Source organism: Mauremys reevesii, linkage group 7 (genome assembly GCF_016161935.1).
Source record: "Mauremys reevesii isolate NIE-2019 linkage group 7, ASM1616193v1, whole genome shotgun sequence".
In the NCBI taxonomy this organism is placed as follows: domain Eukaryota; kingdom Metazoa; phylum Chordata; order Testudines; family Geoemydidae; genus Mauremys; species Mauremys reevesii.
The window spans coordinates 108,702,278-108,727,301 of NC_052629.1; the positions used below are offsets into that span (position 1 = coordinate 108,702,278).

Sequence of the window (25,024 nt, forward strand, 5' to 3'; positions counted from 1 at the left end):
CTAGACAGGGCAAGCTGTTTACATGGAACCATAGGTATATATGCCAATTTACAGACAAAAGAGAAATTCAGTGCCCTAAAGAATTTATAATCTAAATTAGACATAACACAGGAAGATGGCAATAAACAAAGAGTAGGAGGGATGCAGACGTAAGGGTTAAAACAGTGAAAGGCTGAGATGCTGATTATTTACAGATCTTGTTGGCTCCTCTTTATACCTTTAAAACTAAAGACCATACACATTCTCAAACTTATTAAAATTAAACTTGTTAAAATTATAAAACATATATATAGATAATTTAGCTGAGGGTAAAAGTCGTTCTTAATTTATAGTTATATACACTTTGCATTGTTTGCAATTTCAAATGTGATCTTACTGTGTCAAACCAGTACTTACCACTTGAATCAGTTTCTAGGTGAAATTTACAAATCTGGGTGTGACAGAAAGTGAGTTATGTGAAAACAAAGAGAGGCTGCATAGCAAAACAGAGAGATTTATTTGGGCATAAAAGCATTCTGGGATACATCCTTATACCCTGGAGGCCAATCACAGCGCTGGTGTGTGGCCACACTTGATGACCAGCGCTGCAGCACCAGCGCTGGAATCCTTATTCCCCATGCCGAGTGAGGTGTATGATTCAGGGCTTTGGATCCGGCCTGCAGGATTGCCACCCCCGTGGTGCCACAGGCCCCACACTGTTCTTGGAAGCAGCCGGCACCACATCCCTGGGGAACAGGGTGTGTGTGTGTGCGTGCGTGCGGGCAGAGGGCTCCATGCGCTGCCCTCGCCTGCGGGCACCACCCCCCGCAGCTCCCCTTGGCTGGGAATGGGGAACCGTGGGCAATGACAGCTTTGGGGGAGGTACCCACAGATGAAGGCAGCACATGGAGCCCTATGCCCTCCCCTCCCCCCAGGGGTTGCAGAGACGTGCTGGCCACTTCTGGGAGTGGCGCGGTGTCAGGACAGGCAGGGAGCCTGCTTTAGCCCTGCTGTGTGCTGCTGCCACGCTGCAGCTGCTCCAGGTAAGTGGCGCTGGACCGGAGCCCGCACTCATAACCCCTCCTGCACCCCAACACCCTGCCCTGAGCCCCCTGCTGCACCCTGAACCCCTTCTGCAGCTGAAACCCCTGCCACACCCCTCCTGCACTCCAACCCCCTGCTGCTCCCCTCCTCCACCTCAACCCCCTGCCTTGAGTCACCTCCCGCACTCTGCACCCCCTACGTCACCCCAACCCCTTGCCCTGTGCCCCTTCCTGCATACCGCACCCCCTCCCACACCCTGCACTCCCTCCTGCATCCCAACCCTCTGCCCCAGCCCTACATTCATGGGCCTGCATGCAATTTCCCCACCCAGATGTGACCCTCGGGCCAAAAAGTTTGCCCACCCCAGGTTTGGAGGGACAAATGAAACTGCAGTATAATCCTAGTTGTCAAAACCACTTGGAGCAACTATTGTCAGAACCACTAGGGATAATTTGAAGTTGGGATAACTGGGATTCAATAGACGGGAAGAGAAGGTGGTGGCAGTTAATAATAAAGAAAGCTTCAAGTACAGTAGTGTTGGTTCAGGTAAATATTTTGTATTTACAGCCAAACATACTAGTGACTTTTCATTAGATTTTGGCATTGTGTTCAGCATGCTGTTTGGTTCATCACACACAAAATATAGCCACTAGATGTCACCACACAGCTAAATGTAGCTGTGGTATGTTGTCAAAAAAACATTTGACTCAGAAAAATCCCATTGTGTGACTTTTGTCTCCTTTCTGGAATTTAGTAACAGCATTTTGATTCTCCCACAAAATAAGTGTAGACTGACCTGATCCATTTGTGTTTTGGTAGACAAGTTAAAATATAGTAGTCATAGCATGGATGTCTGAATTGTAAAGGTGTAAAGTTCTTTCTATTGTGTGTAGTCCAAAGTTTGGTTACCGATGTCTTTTTAAAAAGTCTGTTTTCAGTCTTCATTATCTAACGCAACATGAGAGAGAACTCCGAGAATATAATTGATTGTTGTTCACAGTTCAGTTTGGGTAATTGATGTAATTTTGTGAGAATCTTGCAAGTTAATTTTGAAGAATATTTTTTTTTAATCCAGTACGATTTGTGAAGTGGTGTTAGTATTTCAGTAGAGCAAAAGAGTTTATACAAGCTTCTTTTTCTGTCTTCCTTAAGAAAATGTGTTTCTCTTAGACAGGTTTTATAGTTAATATAGAATTTTAGCCCATTTTATTGATAGAGAAACTAGGTTTTTGTATTTATTTTTTAGAAGCAATTTGTGTTCTTCCCCCCAACCCCAATCATTGTCCCTTGCATTGATGCCTACTTTATACCAGAACACATTTTTAGGATGGGAGCTGGAGTTAACAAAAACTGCATACAGGATAGCTGTCTATACATTAGTATCTCTTTAGTTGTATTTATGTAGGATTGTGGACCTATTGTTTTAGCCACTGAACACTGAGATACAAGATGATCCCTTCCCAGTAGAGTTTATAATCTTAGTAAGATGAGACACTACAAGCTGTAGGCAGGTATATTGATCTTTATATTTATATTTTACTCTTTTCCTAATATTTATCACTCTAAAGTTTGGTGAGTCGGTAAGCTGATCAGAAGAGTGAATTTAGTTCAGACATCTGTCAACCGTGGACTTGAACCTCTCCAAACTGTAAAGAAATATAATTCTGTCTCAATTATTTTTTTAAATAGTAAACCACATTATTTTGTTGAGGGAATGTGACATCTATGACATGAAACAATAAGCTGAAAAGATAGGAGAAATAGATTCAGCTCTATCGTGTAAGAAAACTGAGTTATGGGCCACTAGGTAATCTTCTAGATATTTCACCAATAAGAACATATTAGAAGTTTTTTATCATCAGCAATAACATGCAAGAGCTGATTTGTGTTACAAAGCCAAATGATTATCTTTTCTGATCTGTTTTATGTTATCTGAACTGCACGTAGTTTAGTTTGCTGAAGTGAAGAGAATGGTACCTGCTCGATTTCTGTACAAAAGAACAATTTGAAAAGACTGTTTGCTGACTGTGATTACGTGTTTATGGTCGATTTTGAAGAAATGTGCATTTTATGTGCCAGTAAGACAAACACCTTGCCCTGACCTTCTTTTCTTGCCCCCTCATTCTGCTCACCTCCTCCCCGAAAATTGTGCCGTTGGCAAGACACACTAATGGAGTGAATTGTGCCTAAATATTTATGGATAATAAGTGTCTAATTTCTTTGCATCTTTGGTGTAGGATGTAGCAGTCCACCATATGATAAATCTTCTAAAATTTCAGCATATTACTCTTAATTTGAAGATTACTGTACAGTGATCTGCACCTGTCTTGTCCTGTTCTCCCATATATGAATTATAATGTTCTTTTGTTGATGCCTAAGACTTTAAATGGATATACTGTCTCATAGTTTTCTGATCTTTTAGGATGAAATTAACCCCCCCTGTAAGCTTCTAACAAGGAGTATAAAGTGAATCATAAAGACACTGCACAAGATGAATTTCACTCTTTATGTTCAGAACCAGCTAGTTCTTATTTTTCCTGAATTTAGTCCTTGACAACAGTAGCTAGAGTTTTCTGTTATTGCATGTCTGTCATGGAATAACAATCCTTTCACCCGTAGAAACTTACAGACCACATCTGTTTGAGAGCAGACAGCAAAACATTTGTTGTTGCCACAGTTAATTGCTCTTGACTCTCGTTTGTGCTGTAGAAGTTCACCGTGCCTTGGGACTATTGTAAATGTGAATTTGCCAGTGTAAGGTTGAATTTTGTAATGCATAAAAATCAGAATGAGAGCTCTTGGTTCTCTGTTTCTTAAATAGTTGTTGCAATTATACCAATGGTACATGGGCTAACAGGTTCAGTGTGAGTGGTAACTGTGGTCCTTACATTAATTTAAGGACCACATTAATTTAAGAGCGATTGACTAGTAGTATTGCAGATTCACCTGGTGGCAGAAGTATGGATTTAAAAAAAACAACCAACCAAAGGATCTTGTGCAGTTGCTGCACCTTAAACAACTAATAAAAATAGTCTAACTAGTTTGTTTAGTATAAGAATGTCTTGAATTGGACATTGTTACTTGTTCTTTCTTTAATGGGAACTTTCTGTTGAGTGGACAGTCATAATCTTTACCAAGGAGGAGAAATCCTCAGGTAATGCAGAGGATAAATACAGAGAGGAGACTGTGCTAGTACAAATGGTGTAATGACATTCACAGGTGCAGCTGCAGCGCAGCAGGCCACAGGCCAGCAGCTTGCAGCCAGCCAGCGCTGGTGGTGCAGGCTGTGCGTGGGTGGCCAGTGCATGTGCAGCGCTGGTGGCTGTTGGCCAGTTGCACAATTGTGCAGCTATCCCAGCATTCAAGTGGGGGGGGAGTGTGGTGGGGGTGTAAGAGGGAGGGGGGGGGGGGAGAAGGGGAGTGGGGGGGGGAAGGGTGTTGGGGGAGACGGGGGAAAAAAAATAGCTTAACTTCAATGTGAAAAATCTCACACTCTGCATATCACAATCAGAACTGCTGCAAACTCCCACCTGCAACTCACTCTCCCCTGCTGTTCACTCCCCTGACCTTTTACTCTCAGGTACAGATGATCACACATACAGGAGCTCTGTTTGTTTTTCCAGCTACAAGAGCTCTTTTTGTCCGGGAGGGAGCTCAACACAACAAAGAAAAGAAGCAGAGCAAACAGAAAACAAAGAGAGCAAAACAAAAAGAATAGAGAGGGGATAGCCTTATGGACTGAGGCCAATCCACCTGGGCCCCTGTGCGCCACCTGGTGGCCTGCCAGCCAGCCAGCTGGCAGCGCTGACTCCCCGACACCAGCAGCGCCAGCCAGCGGTGAGCCAGCAGTGCTTGCAGCGCTGGTGCAGCGCTGGTGTGCGCTGCAGAGGTGTGCGCTTACTGGCAGCGCTGCAGCGCTCGCTGCCGCCAGCCCAGCAGCGCCCAGTCCCACCATACACAGCAGTAGCAGACAGGTTTAGTCAGCAGAGCAGGCAAAACAGGAGTACTTGTGGCAAGTTAAAGACTAAAAAAAAAAAAAAAAAAAAAATATGAGCTGTGAGAGCTTTTTGAGCTACAGCTCACTTCTTGGACACAGGACAATACACACACACACACAGAGAGAACACATAGGGAGAGGATACATACAAGGAACAAGAAAAAATCAATTGAGATGAGCTCTATCAAGCAGGAGAGAAAAAATTTTTGGAGGAAGTAAAAAAGATAGAAGGTATAAAGAAGTGTGTGAATAGATATAGTAGGAGAGAGATACATGTAAGAAATGATTTAACCATTCCATTCCCAGTCTTTGTTTAAGTCTAATTTTATCTAATTGTTTTGCTAATTAAAGTTCAGCAGAGTCTTTTTGTTTTTTTTTTTTTTTTTTTTTTTTTTTTGTTTTCTCCTTTTCTTTTGTCTCTTCTCTGAGTGAGAGAGGTTGTTCTCTGTGTAGTCCACTAGTTTTTTTGTGTTATGATGAGTGACACACCATCATAGATCACATCAGATCCGCCATCCATCAGCCACACCACACCTGCTACTCCACTATATATGATACATGATATATGCCCAGTGCTGCCATGTGCATACAGCCATTAACATTGACCAAACAAGAACAAAAAAAAACAAAACTGAAAATGGACACAAATACATCATAAAACATAAAAAAAAAAAACCAAAGAACCTAACACTTCCTCCAACTCACTGACAGAGACTTTTGCAAACAAAAAACAAAAAAAAAAAAAAAAAAAAAAAAAGAAAAAAGGAAAAACTGAACTCGAATTAATATACAAATTTTAGATAATCTTAAAAACAAAGACTGGGAATGGTTTGGGTGTTACACATATTGAATCTATTTTCTATGTTTAGTTGTTCTCCTCACACCTTCTATTGGCCATCTTAATTATCTTGTGTTTTCATTTTCATTCATCAAAAAAGTGAGAGCTGTAGCTCACGAAAGCTCATGCTACAATAAATTTGTTAGTCTTTAAGGTGCCACAAGTACTCCTGTTCTTTTTACAGTTTCTTGAGTTACTGATGCAGAATGCCAGTACTCATAGGCTTATATTTGTCACTTGAAAATACTAATCCTGCAACTTCAAGTAAGAATAATAATTAAAAAAAAAAACCTGATACCTCTGTTCCCTTCCATTTAAAGGATTGGAACAGTTGTATGCTGTTTACTTTGATATAATGTAACATATTGCCAGCCAGTTTGATACATTTAAAATGTAACCTGCTTGCCTTCCTCTTGTTTTTGCAAAAAACCCAACCCAAACAATCTTTTCCCTTCCAGACTTAAAACCATTTCCCCCCTTTATTTTTATAATAAATTATGGTGCATTTGTGTTGTCTCTAGTGATATTCTTCTCCTTTTATCCTTTTATCTTTCTTTCCTACCTCATATTCTCTACTTATTCCATGGCACCCTAAAAATATCTGTTGCATTCAAAGTTTTTTCTCTCCCTGCAGCAGCACTTGGGTTGGGGGAGAGGCGCCTCGCCCTGCTGCAGCAGCCCTGGGGCTGGGGCCGAGAGAGAGGCGCCTCACCCCGCAGCAGCCCTGCATGCCCCAAACTCCCCTATCACCACCCCTCACCTCAACCCACTGCCCCCACCTATTCTCCACCTCATCCCACTCTGATCTTCCAGGCCCACCTGTGGCCACCCCTCTGAGTGCAGTGTGCACATCTGTGCGGCTTTCCTAATTAAGTGTGCTGCCCTTTGTGGCTTCCTGTGGCCTTCCTTCAGTTTTTCAGGTAGTTGCAAAATAGATACCTTTATCCACTACTCTGTATTTCTTTAGCCTCAATTGATGAGTTATTGTCTACAAGTAGCACCAGTGGCTGCCACTGCTACTGTTCAAAGCTTTCCCAATCTTAAAACAGAATGAAATTCACCTGATTCTTGTTAGTTTCACTGTTGCCTTTAGGGGGTGTAATATTTATATTGCCTCTCTCTAAGAAGTGCCGCACAAAAACAAGCAGCTCTGAGATGGTGGTAGGGGCCAATGAGACCCTTCATATAACGTAAGACAGCCCTGTGGACTACCGTAGCCTGTTCGCAACTTCCTATGGTCAGAGTGCCACCCAGAATTTCAGCAGTACTGTGTGTTGTGGACACACCCTGTAACATGTCCCTCAGCCTCCTGTGCTGGGGATTGAAGTGCGGTGGCCTCATTGGGCAATATAAGCTCCTTGTGCAAATCTGTCAGGAAGAAGTTTCCCAAGGCCAGCTCTGGAACGCTAATGAACATCTTAATTTTCTTCAGCAGCACAAAAGGCCTATAGTAGCAAGGAGGGTCTTTCCCAGGGTTCTTTAGCAGTTTTCACTTAAGCGTTTTTGCTGTTCTTTAGCTTCACAGATATCTGAGCTGCCACAGAGGCACTAGCTCTGTCTGTAGATTTAGGAAGGTAGCACTGTGGTTACACTTGATTAACGTTTAGTAAGTTCTCTTTGCTGGAAGAGCTGGATGCTGCTTCTTTGTAATGAATTCTTTGATTCTTCTGAACCCTTGAATGAGAGTGCTTCCTATTTTACATGAGGAGATGGATTTATCAAGCTGTGCCTTGTTAACAGGTAGGGGAATGACAAAGAATTGGAACTAGAGCTTAGGAAGCTTCCCTACTTCCTAGGGGGGGAGGGATAGCTCAGTGGTTTGAGCATTGGCCTGCAAAACCCAGGGTTGTGAATTCAACCCTTGAGGGGGCCACTTAGGGATCTGGGGCAAAATCAGTACTTGGTCCTGCTAGTGAAGGCAGGGGGCTGGACTCAATGACCCTTCAGGGTCCCTTCCAGTTCTAGGAGATAGGTATATCTCCATTATTATTATTATTTTTTACTCTTTTTACTCCCTGCTTTTTTTCCAAAGAAGGGTAGAGGGAAGGCTATCAGAGGGACACAATAATAATATTATGTTTATCTAATTATATGTTTACCTTTTGGATATTTCTAGGCAGCAACTGTTCAAGTTTGTCTTGGATTCACCACCAGTTTCTCCTTCAACAAACTATACCAAATATTCTACTGGCAAAGGTCATGCTGTGGGTTCCATGGTTGGTTCAGCTTTAAAACAAGACAAACAACTTATTGACCATTTCTTGATAAAGGAAAACACTCAGACCCCTAAAAGGACATCTGTAGCTGCTGAGGTGGAATATAAAGGTTGCAACAATGAACAAGAAACAGATAATATATGTTGTAGTTCTGCAGAGACTCACGATGTGGTCAGTGAAGGGATGGCAGCCACAAGTCCCGAAGGCATGAGAAATCCTGAGAAACCCTCTACATCTGTAATGAAAGTAGTTACAAAAGGTGAGTTGCCTATGTTGTCTTTCTCATTCCATGCTTCGGTTTGCTGTATTCACCAAAATCTTCTACCTTGTTTGTTGCCAATATCAGATATACACTGCCTGCCTTAATTATTTTTTTATTAATTAATTAAAATGCTTAATTAATCTTTCTGTATTACTTTGAGATGAAAGGTACAAATATTTACATTCTGCTATGTTTAACTGGGATGTGCTTCATCCAGAGGGCTGCATTATTGGGACATCTTTGGGTTTGTCTACACTGCAAGTAAAAACCCATGGCTGGTCCATGCCAGCTGACTTGGGCTTGTGGGGCTTGGGCTAAGGGGCTGCTTAATTTCAGTCTAGTTGTTCAGGCTTGGACAAGAGTCTGGCTCTAGGGCCTCTTGAGGTGAGAGGGCCTCAGAGCTCAGGCTGCAGCCAGAGCCCAAATATTTATACCACAGTTAAACAACCCATTAATCTGAGCCCCATGAACCCAAGGCAGCTGGCACAGGACAGCTGTGGTGTCTAACTGAAGTGTAGACATACCCTTTGAGGGTACTGAACGGTATTGGCGTCTGCTGCTTAATCAGGATGATGTTGCATTAAAAACATACTTCATGGGGGCACTTGGGCCAGCACCAAATGATTAAAATGTAATTCAACTCTAAGAAAGTTATTAGTAAAAACAAAGGTTTTTTTTTTTTTTTAAGGCACTTTAGGATTACATAGCAAACTTCCTCAGTTACAAATGATTGTTTTTCTTAAGATGTTTGCTGTCTAATCACTATGTTCTTTCTGGCTCTCACATCCTTGCTCATCCTGACCCAAGTGAAGTGTATTAAAGGTGTAGTTATAATGGAGTTGAGGGATACACATATAGGTACATTGTTTATTTGCAGTTGCATTTTAGTTAACAATTCTGTTGATATGCTGTCCAGAAAAAGAGAATACTTCAGCCTGCTGTAGGTCTGTGTCCTCTGTAGTGCTAAGAAAAGCACAAATTAGTATTTTCAATATTCAGAATAAATGAAATTTGCTAAAATAAAACAGTGGAATCTTCTTAATTTTGACATCCCTGTGGTACCTTATTGTCCTGATTAAAGAACAAAATGGAAATAAATATATTGTGCAAGTGTAAAAATGTGACTATTATCGCATCTTTATTTCTTCTTTAAATCTCTATTTGACAATTTATTAGTAAAGCTACAATTTAGTCTCAGGTAATTTTAGTAAAAGTCATGGACAGGTCACGGGCAGTGACCTGTCTATGACTTTTATTAAAAAACACCCTTAACTAAATCATAGGTGCTGGGAGAGAGGGGGCTGCTGCCTTGCACGACTGCTCTGGCGGTTGCTGCTTCTCCTTGGGGCTGGGGAGTGGCCCAGTGCCCTGCCGCTGCTGCCAACGCTCCTCCAGTCAAGGAATCCGTGACTTCTGGGACCTCCATGAAAGACTCGCATACTTAGTTACTAGTAGACTAGAGCTCACAAGTCTGTACCTATTCATCAGCTTGCTAAACACCACTTACATATGCACTTCTGGTCAGAAAGTGGCTATGTAAAAATATTATCCACATACCCAGATGATCTGCTACTTGATATTGTGCATCATATTTGCTCGCTGAAAACAACTGTAAGGTCTTTCTGTATAGTATACTCCTCATTTGATCTTTGGTAAATGAAGATTTCAGGGTTACCATTTTTATGATTAACAGCTAAACCAGCATTCATTACATAAATTATTCCAACAAATCTGATCTAGTTGGCCAAACAATACTAGAAAGATTCTCTTGCCAGCACCTGCTGAGTCTAAAGTTATTACAAAGGAGAATATTATTTCTGATGCCATGTTGGGAGTTGAACCATAAATTTCAGATACAATAATAGGCTGTGTAGAGTTGTTTGTTTGTTGTACTTCTGTCTTGGCTAAGGTATTTCTGATTTGAAATACTGATTCAGGAGCCAGTTGGCACTACAAAAGTGTGATCATACAATTATCTTTGAGTTTCACAAGGTTTTTGTAAATGGTGTTAGTCGAAGTCTCAGCATCAAATTTCTTTACAAGAAACAGTATTACAGGGACATCAAGAATTTAATTTTCTTGTTTAAAACCTACCCTTTTTGTATTAGCACAGTGGTGATGATGATTGAAGAATCTCACTCTCAAATTATGCCTTAAAAATTACTGAGTAGAGGGGTTTTATACAAAGTGATTGATCACATAAGGGCAAGCATATTAAAAGAATAAAAGGTTTTTGTGACATCTTTGCAGATCTCAATGTTCCTTTTTACAAATACATGCTTGGGGGAACATAAATACATGAAGAGTTCATTTAAGATGATCTCTTCTGTAGGTGGAGGAGGGAGCATGTCTTACCTGCAGAGCAGGAGATTTTGGGTCAGTTCTCGGTTATGCTGTAAAACCATGGCTAAGTCACATAACCTCTCTCTCCCTCGGTTACCCATACAAAAAATGAGGTTAATACTTGTCTTTGTTGCAGGGCTCCTGTAAGGCACAGTTTTAATTAATGAATATATGAAAGTAGTCCTTTTGAAATCCTTGGATTAAGGAAATGCTACATGAGTATGAAGTATTAGCATATCTTATTATTCATCAGAATTTAAGAACAGTTTCCTTACTGGGAGTTGAAATAATTCAAACTACGTAAACTCACAGTAATGCACAATTACAGTGGCATAGAAGCCCAAATATTGTTACCCCTATATTTGCAGTGTTCATTAGCTAGTACCTCATAGCAAACATATGAAACATTTAAGCTGTGACAGGGTAGAAGATGCCGCTCAAAATATTGAAAAAGGTAGGAATCAATGTTTTAGAAATGGAAATGATTACCTTTTTAGTATTTGTCTGGGTGGATGTGACAAATTTCTAAAAAGAAAAACTAGATTTTTTTTTTTAATAATTGGAGATATACCAACCTCCTACAACTGGAAGGGACCTTGAAAGGTCATTGAGTCTAGCCCCCTTCCTTTACTAGCAGGACCAATTTTTGCCCCAGATCCCTAAGTGGCCTCCTCAAGGATTGAACTCACAACCCTGGGTTTAGCAGGCCAATGCTCAAACCACTGAGCTATCCCTCCCTCCACCAATTCTGTGTTTGACTCTCTGTAAATGACTATTGTATTTTTCATATGAAAATATTTGGCTTTGCTGTAAGTAATAAACAAGCTTTTAAAAATCCATCAAGTTGCCCTTTATTTTATTTTCAGTGGATTGTCCTGTGTGTGGGGTTGCTATTCCAGAGCAGTATATAAACAGACACCTAGATTGTTGTCTGACGAGAGATGAGAAGAAAGACAGTCTCAGAAGGTAAGAAACTTAAATTTAAGAACTTGTATGTGAATTTGACCAGTTGCTGCTACTGTTATAATAGTGAACTGTCTTGCTTCTCTGTTACGTTGAAGTTGCTATGTAAATAACGACGGTGATGATTTCCTTCTCTCAGCATGATACATTCGGTGCCAACCTTATTTCTTTTCTTGTAATTGAGTCAAAGTTTTATAATGGTAGGAAATTTGGTTAAATTGTATAGGTTTTATGGTGAGTATAGTCTTGTATGTTAGTGTCTCTTTAATTCTGTTCATTGAAATTCTATCTAGATGGGTTTTCTCTTCATTTTTTCAGTGATGAGAAGGGGCCCTTGCTTCAAATTTTCCTCTTTAAAGCTCTGATATTGAGCCAAAAAGCAGGTGTTCCCAAGCTCTCAAGTTAAAAAGTAAAATGTACAATCTCCCGCTGTTAAGGGAGGGGTCTCAGTTGGATTGGGCACAGCTTGCTCTTTAAGGCCCTGATACTGCAAAGACTTGTGCACATGCTTTCCTTTATGCATGCATCCCAGGGCCAGTGTTCTGTTAGAGGTACTGTCCTAATGATGTCCCTCTTCTGCCCTATTCACATCAGTGATGTGGAGTCTTCTCCCTCATTGTTGTCAATTATCTAAATTGAGCAGGAATATTATCTTCCACTGCTACAGATCATTGAGCCGTGCAGAAATTTCGCTGTATGCATCCTTTACATTCTACTTGTATTTCCAGAGTCCTCTGACCCGTCTCCACTCTCCCTCTTGCTGAGTCCAGTGCTGTGACAGTTTTCCAACCATAGAATGCTAGGTATGGCTCCCTCCAGAGACATTTTCAAACAGTGCCTTATTTTTGCTAGAGGACAATACAAGTGCTTCCTCCTCGTCCAATTTCTGAGCACTATTTCTAGACCTTGCTGTTCCAGGATCGAACCCTGGATCTCTGACACATGCTGTTTTGCCAGCACTGAAAGTGATTTTATGTCTGCTTTATTCAGTGCAGGTTTAAACTTGTGTTCTGCATTCTCAGGCCTGGTCTACACTACGCGTTTAAACCGGTTTTAGGCGCGTAAAACCGATTTAACGCCACAACCGTCCACACTAAGAGGCCCTTTATATCGGTATAAAGGGCTCTTTAAACCGGTTTCTGTACTCCTCCCTAACGAGAGGAGTAGGGCTAATATCGGTATTAACATATCGGATTGGGGTTAGTGTGGCCGCAGATCGACGGTATTGGCCTCCGGGCGGTATCCCACAATGCACCACTGACCGCTCTGGACAGCAATCTGAACTCGGATGCAGTGGCCAGGTAGACAGGAAAAGCCCCGCGAACTTTTGAATATTTCCTGTTTGCCCAGCGTGGAGCTCCGATCAGCACGGGTGGTGATGCAGTTAAAAATCAAAATAAAGAAAGAGCTCCCGCATGGACCATGCGGACGTGATCGCTGTAAGGGCAGGCAAATCTGTTCTATCAGCGCTCCGTTACAGAAGACGAAATTCAAAATCATTTTTTAAATATCTCCAGACAGACGCCATAGCAGGGACTCAGCGCACTGCTGCGTGGCAAGCGTAATGGAAAGCCAAATAATCAAATGGACGCTCATGGACTGGAGGACTCAAGCTATCCCACAGTTCCTGCAGTCTCTGAAAAGCATTTGCATTCTTGGCTGAGCTCCAAATGCTTCTAGGGTCAAAAACAGTGTCCGCGGTGGGTCAGGGCATAGCTAGACAATTTACGCACCCCCCCACCCACCCCCAGAAGTGAAAGGGAAAACAATCCTCTCTTGACTCTTTTACATGTCACCCTATCTTTACTGAATGCTGCAGATAGACGCGATGGTGCAGCACTCAACACCAACATCCTTGCTCCCCCCACGCTATGGATGGCTGATGGTACAAAAAGATGGAAATCCGTCCTCATCATCAGCCTATTGGCACATGGGGCAGTGCAAAAGGACTGGTAACCATGATGACCAGCATCTGTTAGGTCAATCAAGGGCGCCTGGTCCTAATTTTTCCTGGTAGATGGTACAATATGGCTGATAACCATCATCATCATAGCAACAGGGGGCTGAGCTTCATCAGCCCCCACCCTTCATGTGTAAAGAAAAGATTCAATTGCCCCTGGACTAGCAGCAGGATGCTGGGCTCCTCTCCTCCACACTCCTTAATGTCCTATGTGGACTATCATAGCAACTGGAGGCTGCCTTCCACTCATTTCTCACTAACAAGTATTCCTGCATTCTTTATTACTTCATCACACAAGTGGGGGGACAATGCTATGGTAGCCCAGGAATGCTGGGGAAGAATGGAATGAACAGGTGGGGTTGTTGCAGGAGCACCCCCTGTGAATAGCATACAGCTCATAATCTATGCAGGATCTGACACAGAGCAGCTGTGCTCTCTGGTTCTCTGATACAGTGGTTCTCTAGTACACTTGCCCATATTCTAGGCAGGACTGATTCTATTTTTAGATACCAAAAAGGAGGGATTGACTCAGGAGTCATTCCCAATTTTAACTTTAGCCCCTGGCTAAGAGCAGCCAGGGGCACTTATGACAGCAGCAAATGGAACAGTGCAAAGGACTGGTAGCCATGCCCATCTTATTACCAATTTATGGTATGGTAGATGGTACAATATGGCTGATAACCATCTCTGCTATCAAGCAAAAGAAAAAGCATGCAGCTGTGTAGCACTGCTGAATCGCCTCTGTGAGCGGCATCTAGTACACATACGGTGACAGTCACAAAAGGCGAAACAGGCTCCATGATTGCCATGCTATGGCATCTTCCAGGGCAATCCAGGGAAAAAAAGGCATGAAATGCTTGTCTGCCGTTGCTTTCCCAGCGGAAGGAGTGACTGACGACATTTACCCAGAACCACCCGCGACAATGATTTTTGCCGCATCAGGCACTGGGATCTCAACCCGGAAATTCAAAGGGGTGGGGGGAGGCTGCGGGAACTATGGGATAGCTACGGAATAGCTACCCACAGTGCAATGCTCCAGAAATCGACGCTAGCCTCGGACCGTGGACGCACACCACTGATTTAATGTGTTTAGTGTGGCTGCGCACACTCGATTTTATACAATCTGTTTTGTTAAACCGGTTTATGTAAATTCGGAATAATCCCGTAGTGTAGACGTACCCTCATGCTCACTACAACAAAATCTACAAGCTGAAGTGTTTGCAAGTGAATAATGGCATCAAAATGTTAGAATTGAGTTGAAAGACTTTGTGCTCTATTCTGCTGCTCAGTGAGATTGTTGTCACTGTTTTCTCGTGCCTTCTTTGACAAATGAGAAAATGGGCTAAATTTTCATTGTTTGCTTAGATCCAAGATTTTAAATACAGAACTCTTGTAGTTTTCAAGAGAACAGCTAATTGTGTGTTTTTAGTGTGTCCGTTGCCATCAAGAAGACAATGACAGACAATTGTAACCAGTCTTATTGCCACTGGAATGTACTGTGCAGCTCCAAACAGGTGCTAATCTTACTATTTTGACAGGTTGTTGACCTTTAGTTAATTCTTTTTTAGTTGCAGTTGTTAAGGGCTCATGGCATGTGCATGATTGAAACACACTGTGCCTTTAGAATATAAATAATTTAATTTTTTTGTATAATATGATTTATTTTCATCTAGACTTCTCAGAGTTTAAAAGAGTATCCAAGAAGGTATTTGTCATGCGGGATTACTTACTGTGGAATTAAGCGTGACCTTGGAAATATTTTTATTTTTTGCAATAACACTTTAGATTTCTGTAGCACTTGGTATGTTTTTAGTTCCTCTATGAGGAATTTGCTCCGTTTCTGCTTTGTCTTAAATTAAGGGCATATTGAATGCTGTATTAAGAAGTGACATTTCAGTGAGAGTAGTTATTTAGTTCCAAATTGCACACAGGATATCGATAATTATAGGTAAGCATGGCTTTAGAAATTTACAATTTTTTTTAAACAAAACATCCGTAGAGCTCTGAAATTCTGGTGGAATAGCTGGCATTATCATGCAGCCCTTTGCTCTCCTCTCCCCCCATTCTTAGTCCACTAGGTCATGTAACCTGTTCATTACAATAGGTGTTAAATCTTTTCAAAGTTCTGCAAAAGTTTAATTCAACGAAAAGTTTGTTTCCCAATAGAATCTTAAACATCTCTTTTCTTGAAAGCAATTGGGAGGAAATGCATCTTTTTGCGAAATGTACTACAGTGATTACAAGAGATTAAAGTAATTAGGGATGTCATGAAAACCTGTTTTGTAGTAATTTTTAAATTTATTTTCAGTATTATGAGCTAAAATTGCTTGGAAAATGCACTTTTTTCAAATGAAAAGTAAACTATCTTTTACTCTAGAGGTAGAAAGCTGTTACATAATGTATAATGTAGAGAGCCATAGTAAAATTTCTGCTTCAGAAAAACAGTTACAGATGTTTTTCTATCTTCTTGTATCACTAGCACAAGATTATTTATTTAAATTGAAGATTAGCTAGGAATTAATATGGGTCACTAGCCAAATCTAATCAGCTCAGATACAAATTTAACCATTAAGGTAACCTGAGCATACATTTGCAGTTTTATGCATTCTCTGTCTCCAAGACTGAGTAGAGCGAATGTTACGCTCATTCAAAAATGTAAATGTTACACTGAGCCTTCCGTTTTCTATTATTTCCTGTAATTAAGCCATTTCCCCTGTGCTAAAGCAGAATGGATGTCTTCTCATTCTTATTTCACACTAAGCAATGTCAGGAAGTGGAGTTCTTTGTAGGAAGTAATTAATTGGGAGAGCACTATTCATTTTCTTAATATAATTTATCAGGTGCCATCTACAAATTTGCTTTAAGGATGGTTATTTGACGTTTTTTTCCTTGGGGTATATCTTTCAGGAAACTGGAAAGTTTTCTAACACAAATCTACGTTGTGACCTTTAAAATCTCAATAACTATGCAATTAAGGCACAGCCAGTATTTGGATGGAAAATCTAGGAGCTGAATTCCCTCTAAGTCCATGCTGAACCTAGGCCTCAGGGTAGCAGCTGATATGAATTTGAAATCTTCACCCATTATAGCTATTAAAGACCCCATGGTGCTTGTTACAAGAGATGGAGATGTTCACACCAAATTCCTGAGCAAATTTATACTAGAGTAATTGCATTCTGTATATTTAAAATCCCCCCTAGCTTTAGATGGGTAAGGTGTTCTCACTTCATAGGAATGTTACTGTAGGTACTGCATTGCACCCTAGAGGTAGCAACATTTCAATGGTGGGTCATATGATTCTTATAAGCATTACATGTAAAGTGCTTTGAGATCCTTCTGGATGAAAAGCACTATAGAATTATAAGTTATTGCTTGGTTTCCTGCTATACAAGACAGAATGTCTTGGTTTTTCATTGGTTTAGTTTTTCTCCTGCAGTTCTGGTCACAAAAGGAAGTCCCTGCCTAAAGTCGTTTACAACTTACTTTCTGACCGTGATTTGAAGAGGAAGCTAAAGGAACATGGGCTGTCTATCCAAGGAACCAGGCAACAGCTCATTAAAAGACATCAAGAATTTGTGCATATGCATAATGCTCAATGTGATTCTTTAAATCCCAAATCAGGTAGGATGGCAAAGCTATAATATTTTCTTCTAGAGTTCCTAATACATTTTATGAAATTATTTCTCTTTTTCTCTATCCTGTGAGAAACTGAATTAGCTCTCAGAATAGGAGCAAGACAGTTTGGAGCCTTGTGGGAGAACATGGAGATTAAGAGAATTTGCATTAATCATAACATGTGACCTATGAAGCTAAAATGGCAAAATTAGTTGACACACATACTGGGAGAGCATCCAGCACAACAATGTGTAACTTAACTTTATAAAAAAAAACAACCCTCCTTTTCCACTGTGATAAAATTCTCTGACACTTCCTGGTTTGCTCAATGAATTCCAAAATGTTTTGTGGCACTACTGATACTGCATGTGAATAATGATGTTGGGGTGTCTCCAGTTTAAATTCTTTGGGTCATCAGTATCAAGCTAGGAAATATCAGAGGATTTTAAGAATGCCAGGGGAATTTCTGTGTTAAATTTCTCCTTATCTTGTTCAGTGCGGCATTCTGTATATATAGTTGGGTTTATCTTCAATTTTAGTCTTATAAAGAGGAGATGATGTGGAGTGTGTGAAATTAATGAGTAAGAAAGTGCATTGCTATGGAGATTCCCCCCCCATCAATATAGATATGTGGCTTTGCTGCAGTATAATTAACTAACTGTAACCATAGATCTCTCTAAACAGTTTCCTTTGCTTTGTTGGGAAATGGAACTCGTTCTAACATCTAATGAAATTACAGGGTAAATATTCTTTAAGCTACAAATCACTGTTTGTCTGGTGTGGGTTGCATTCTCCTTAGCTAGTGCCATCTGTGGGACATGAATGAAATGCAGCCAAGCCTTCCAACCTCTATAAGGGCATGTTGGCTCTCTTGGATTTCTTCTGGCTTTATAGGCAACATGACCTTTGTTGTTTCTGAGTAGTGCATGTGAGTCAGAGGGAAGCAACTGTATCTGTTACATATACAGAACAATTGGCACCCTGGTATAGAAAGAATTTAGTGTAGTTCAAACCCCAAAGATAACTCAAAAAAAATCTCTTGATATAATTTATAAAAAGTATGTCTTTTGTCTTTTTCCAAGACTGACTGACTGCTGTCACACATTTAATTTCTGTTTTTATTATTATTCTTGTACAATTGAATCTACTTAATTATATATTATTTGTGTTACTGTAGTGCCTAGGGTCTGATGTGCTGTACAAAGAAAAATAAAAAAGATAGTTCCTGCCCCAAACAGCTCATAATCTAAAGTTTATAAGGGGGGCAGTGGCACCCCAGCCCCCAGCTGTTTTGTGACTGGCTTCTCAGTCCTGAAAATGTTTTTACCTGAAACTATTAATCTAATATGTGTCATATTCATGAATAATTTCAATGCCCTGAAAAATGCATTTTTTGATCAATTTACTTTTCAGTTTGCCCAAAATCACACAGGTATTCTGTGGCAGAGCCAGGAATGGAGCCCATATTCCATGATTGATCTGTGCGTTAATTACCAGATCATCCATCCTTGCTGTGAAAATGAAAACACAGTTACTTGCCCCATATATAGAAAGTGAGGAAGCAAAAAACTATTGGTATACTTTTCCTATAGAGAAGAATGACATTATCCTAAAGCGTGGGTTTTCAGCATGTGGAATTGTGAATGAGAATCGAAGGGTGGGGAGTGGGGGATCATGACCATCAAGACTTTCCCATATTGCTTTATTGTATCCTGCCTTGTTCTGGTAGGGATGGTAAAGGCCAAGAAACATTTCCTTAATTGAATTAAAGCTTGTTTTATGCTAATCCTTTAGGATTGTCCCAAATCTATAGTGCAGAAATGACTGATGGCTAATTTATAATCTTATCTATTAGAAAGGTCTGCCTTTTAAACAGTGAATACCTGTATCCCTTACCACCTAAATACCTGGAAAAAATGTTGAACTCCAACCTAAGTTCTCATGCAGAGATATAATGTGCACCAGAATGAAAACAGATGTAAAACTCTATGCAGCAATATGTTTGTTACATTTGTGAATGAGCCCAGATTGCAGAGTTGGAATATTCTGACAGTGGGACAGTCAGAAAACCAGAAATAATTTTTACATTTTTTAAAAATAAAACAAATAGTGGTAAAATCATTATGCCTTGTTCTGTCTCATTGTGGAAACACGGTTATGAGCACTATTGAGCATGGGGAAACAAAATATTATATCAAAGAATACAACTTAATTGATCTGATATGACTTTTACATATCTCCATAAATGTGCATAGCAATTTCCAGTAGCTAAGTGAGTATAACTAAATGCAGAGAATGAAATGTAAGCCTTGAAGAACTTGCTTGCACTCTGAAAATAGCAATAGATACAACATAGTAATTTGAAACAACATGGTTGGGGCTACAGTGATGGTGCTGCATGATTCTGATGGATTTTCAGATGCTTTTAGTAGAACAGGGAAAGTTTGCACACAACAGGGAGACTGTTCTAAGATGAATGGGCTGCCTGGAAGAAGGAGGGCATGGATGGGAAAGGATAAAGGAGATCTGGGAGTAACTTAGGTGGGGTAGGGAGCAGGCAGAGATAAAGACATGGGGTTGGAGTTAAAATTTCTGAAAATGAGGAAAAATAACGAGGAATTCTTGTGGCACCTTAGAGACTAACAAATTTATTTGGGCATTTTGTTAGTCTCTAAGGTGCCACAAGGACTCCCCGTTGTTTTTGCTGATACAGACTAACACGGCTACCACTCTGAAACCTGAAAGTGAGGAGAAGCTTGAACATGTTGTAGAATTAAAAAGGGAAGCCAGTACAATGATTGGAGACAGGTTGATATGGTTAGAGATGAATGATGTTGACAGCTGTTTAATCACCGTAGTAGCTTAAATGGAAGAGAGGCTGCTTTTTTATTGCTGCGTTTTAGAATTGATTTATAATGGCTATCAGTGTAGTTTAAACCAGCTTTAATTTAACCACCAAATTTAACAATGGTGATAGTGGGTTACAAGTCATGGTGAGTTGTGGCCACTCACAGCAATACTGAATTTGGCCTAATATCTTGTCTTGCTGACTGTCAGTTCAGGGCAACACAACATATAGCAAAACTTCCTATTTTCATGCATACTTTAAATTCAGACTAAAGACAGAAAATGCATCAATGATTATAGAACAAGTAGGATCTGATTCTCCTCAGTACTGGGGTAGCAGTGGAGTTACTCTGATTGTACCCTTGTCCTGGTGTAAGAAAGAGGAGAATCAGTACAGTTTAACTTCGTCTTGTAAAATACAGGGGTTAGCAATTGTGGGTGAATGTAGGGGGATCTAGGAAATCTGTAAATACGTATTATATGAGAATTGCATTCTCCCTGCCTTCTTTCAAAAACATTTCCCCTCCATCCCTTCCCACAAATAAAATTCAAAGAACCCTTTTGTAACTAAGAACGTTAAACCTACCGGAAAATGTTAAAAGTGAGATTGTGGTCAGAAGACTTTTCTCAGATACATAGTACCTTCTTAATTAACAGGTCTGCTCCCGTGTATATTTCAAGTCACATCTGCTTGCTTTTCCGACAAAAATGAATTCCTCCTACTTTTTACTTCTGCTAGCACAGCATAGCCTATAAAGATATTGGAGAGTGTGACTGGATTGTAGTCTGGCTTGGGCATCATGAAAGAGAATCTTTCAGTTCCAGTAGCAGAATATTTTACTGGTGAAGGTGTGTGTGCCAGAAAGAAAACAGCTTGACTTTAAATCCCAGGATAAGTCTGCAGGGCTGGCAGATAGTTTAAGGAAAAAAATAATAAATTGAGCAAGCTAAAATCTTGGAATCCCACAATGCTCTTTTTTTCAGACTATAAGCACCTTTCATGTAATTTGTTTTCCATTACTGCATATGCTGGGAGCAGAATTTAAATACTCAGGACAAAGATGTACACTAAAATAAATTTGTTAGTCTCTAAGGTGCCACAAGTACTCCTGTTCTTTTTGCGGATACAGATTAACACGGCTGCTACTCTGAAACTAAAATAATATGATTCTCAATATACTGCACAAAATTATCAGCTCTTTGTTAGAGAAGCAGAGATCTAAAGTAATGAGAGAGAAAATAATTTGTGAATGATGTTGATGAGTGCTAAAGAAAGTGCCCACAAAAACTAAGGCTTTGTCTACACAAACATTTAGTTTGCCACACTAGTCTGCTGCAGACTAAGTGTTCTTGTGGACCCTGCTGAGGTGCATTAACAGTTGGTTAACACACTTTGATCTAGTCCTCTTTGAAATTAAGTAACCGTTAATGCACTCAGCAGAGTCCACAGGGACAGTTAGTTAGCAGCAGGTAGGTGTGTATGTGTGTTTTTAGACCCCAGCATGCTGCAGACTAGTTGTTCGGGTAGACAAGCCCTAGAAGAATGGAAGACAGTCAGCTTTCATTTCAAATACATAAACAAAAATGGTAAGTGAAAAACAGGAAGGAAAAGTCTTTTGTACGTTGCTGTGTGGGAACAGATTCTCAGTAGACAGTAATGTGCTTAGGAGAGAGGAGCAGACTATGGTGGTGAAGAGGTTATAAATTGGTTTTGTTTACAAAACAACAAATGTGAAGGTGAAGATCCTTTGTCTGTCTTCTATAAATCCATAACAGAATTATGGCTCTTTATTTAACTGTGCATATATATTATTTTTTGTGTAATGTACTTCCAGCAAGCAAAGTTTAAAAAAAGCAATTTTGAATTGCTTCTGAATAATTATTTTAAGGGACTGTGAAATAACTTTCTAGTAATATGATATTGTACAAAGAAATAGTAATACCTTTTACTCAAAAGAAGAAAGTGAGTTTGTATATTCCTGAGCCACATATACCATATTTTACATATTAAGAGACAGCTTTGCCTTCAGTTTAAGATTACTGTTATGTATACATACCAAAATGCAAACAGTTTTTAAGGGAAAGTAGATAAATATACATATACACATAATAATTCCTAGTCACTGATATGTACTCTAGTACAAAGTAGCCTATTAAAAAGCATATGCTTTTTCCTCCTGAACAGCTATACTAGATTACTCAGCATGTTTATCAGGAAATCATGAGCCATAGCAGGTTTCTATCTTTTGTGTGTAGTCACTAATTTTTTAATCTTGGTTACCTAGTGAGGATCTCTCTATGTATATATATATTTTGTAGAATTAAAGATCACCATTCATTTGTTGCTACCAGCGACATATGGCTTATATGGTAGCAACAAATGAATGGTGATCTTTAATTCTACAAAATGCTGGTTAGTGGTCCTACAGAAGGAATACACGGGTTAGATTTGGGAGCAGTAGTTGTTGTTTAATATTTATATTGCCATAATTGCCTAGAGGCCCAAAGCAGAATTGGCACACCAGTGTAGTAAGGCATTGTATGATACATGCCCTGAATAGTTTACAAAATGTGTGTTACTTAAGAACATTTGTACTTGGGTTTTCTATATATTATTCATATTTTAAAGCGCTCTCTTCCCTATGCTATTAATCATAGGGCAGGTCTACACTAAGGGCGGGGGTCGAACTAGGGTACGCAAGTTCAGCTACGTGAATAGCGTAGTTGAACTCGAAGTACCCTAGTTCGAACTACTCACCCGTCCAGACGCCGCGGGATCGAAGTCCGTGGCTCCAAGGTCGACTCCGCCACCGCCGTTTGCAGTGGTGGAGTACCGGAGTCGACCGGAGCGCGCGGTGAGTTCGAACTATCGCGTCTAGATTAGACGCGATAGTTCGAACTCCGAGAAGTCGAACTCACCGCGTCGACCCGGCAGGTAAGTGTAGACTAGCCCATAGAGGAAAATCTTTTATATGTATAATCTTTTTAGATGTAATGCTTACAATAGCTTTAGATATGGGTAGTGGGTTAGCCTTTGTGTTTAGAACCCCCATGTAATGAAGAGGAGTACTTGTGGCACCTTAGAGACTAACATTTATTTGGCCCATGAAAGTTTATGCTCAAATAAATTTGTTAGTCTCTAAGGTGCCACAAGTACTCCTGTTCTTTTTGCGGATACAGACTAACATGGCTGCTACTCTGAAACATGTAACAAATGTAATTTCAGTCTGTAAAATGAAAACAAATACCATACCCCAGTAGAACCTCACTGGTGACTGGGAAATCCTTTGCATACTACTGATTTTTCCATATTCAGTTTTTAGTCCTGCAAAGGGATCCACCAACATGTTTTGATATGCCTGAACAGAGATCTATGGAATTCAGGGAAGATCCTGCCTATTAAAGTAGATGAGACTCTGTATGGGGGCTGGATTAGCATTAGGGCATTTAGAGAGTAGGTCATGAGCGAAACAATTCTACAAGTTCCCTTGAAGGATCAAGGCTGAATAGAATGTTGGGAAGAGATGTAAGTGCAGAAGGTTATGGCCTTCTCTTAAACTGTGAAGTTAGGATTTTAAATTTCCCCCTTTATGGGTCCTATTTATGTTCTGTTTATCATCTTAGAGGGCAGATCTGTTAGTTACTAGGGGAGGAAGAACAGGAAAAGCAAAGTATAAGCTCCTGAGAGAGAGGGAGGTGAGCATGTTGGGAAACTCATGTGCTGGAAATATTCATTTTCTCCTTAAATTTCACACATGTCCACCAGTATTTTCAAACAGGATCATGTTGTGTGTATGCACCTCATGGTTTTGTGCATGCATGTTTTAAAATAGTGTATAAAACACATGCAATAGTTATTTTATGGTTTGCAATTATGCTCACGCTTCAATTAACTAAACAAATTTTCAAATGTAGATTCGTTCAATTAAAGAAATATAGATGCTTTCTTATAACTTATTTACTAAAGGAAGAAAACTAAATTTTCAAGTGTCTTACCATGTGAGTGCTTTCACTTGTTGTACAGTATGCTTATGTGGTAAGCTGCTAGCGTTATAGTTTGTTTTAAAAGTAGGCAAACTGAGGGCTAGTCTACACTGGCAATGTTAAAGCGCCGCCGTGGCGGCGGGAGAGCTCTCTCAGCACTTTAAAAAAACCCGATCTCCCCGAGGGGCGTAGCTACCAGCACTGGGAGCACGGCTCTCAGCACTGGTGCACTGTCTGCACTGGCGCTTTGCAGCGCTGAAACTTGCTGCGCTCAGTGGGGTGTTTTTTCACACCCCTGAGCAAGAAAGTTGCAGCATTGTAAAGTGCCAGTGTAGATGAGCCCTTAGGCTTGGTCTACACTACAGTTATGTCGACATAAGGCATCTTAAGTTGACCTAATTATGTCAGTGTCTACACTAGAATTCTGCTTCTGCTGATATAAGTGGCCTGCTACACAGACATCGTAATTCTACCTCTATGAGAAGCGTAGCGCTTATGTTGGTGTAGCTATGGTGATGCAGTGTCCCTGTAGACACTGCATTACTTACATCAGCTGTTTACTGTCAGCAACAGGGCTCACAGCTGGAGTTGTGAAATTGACAAGAATGTCTATTTCCAGTAGGTTCCCTGCGGTGAAATTAAGCTTTGTGTGGGGCTCACAGCTGGCCCCGCTCATCCCAGCTGTCAACCTAGCATGGGGCTCACAGCAGGAACTCTGCCCCCACTCATACTCCTGGGTTACAGCCTGAGCTGTGAGCCTGGCACAGGGCTCAGTTTCTACTCCTGGGGGAATTCTGCGTTACTGCAGGTGTACAGAATTCGCAGATTTCTTTTCTTCCCCACCGAAAAATGACTTTCTGATGTGGAAGCAATGGGAAGCCACAAGAGTGGTCATGTGCCCCTCCCCAGCCGTACAGGCACGTGGTTTCAGGCACCCAGAGTGGCCCGTGGAGAAGTAAATCACTGCGGCGGTGTT

The 25,024-nt window shown here is 40.5% G+C and overlaps 1 protein-coding gene across 6 annotated transcripts in view; it reads left to right on the top strand.

Moving 5' to 3' along the window:
- The window catches only part of RAD18 (RAD18 E3 ubiquitin protein ligase), a 119,549-nt gene that overhangs the window by 20,031 nt on the left and 74,494 nt on the right, over positions 1 to 25,024 (top strand). For all 6 annotated transcript variants that reach the window (XM_039481658.1, XM_039481659.1, XM_039481660.1 and 3 more), the window contains exons 5-7: positions 7,975 to 8,333; positions 11,546 to 11,645; positions 17,039 to 17,223. In XM_039481658.1, coding sequence (XP_039337592.1) covers positions 7,975 to 8,333; positions 11,546 to 11,645; positions 17,039 to 17,223 — 644 coding nt within the window. The remainder of the gene's footprint in view (positions 1 to 7,974; positions 8,334 to 11,545; positions 11,646 to 17,038; positions 17,224 to 25,024) is intronic.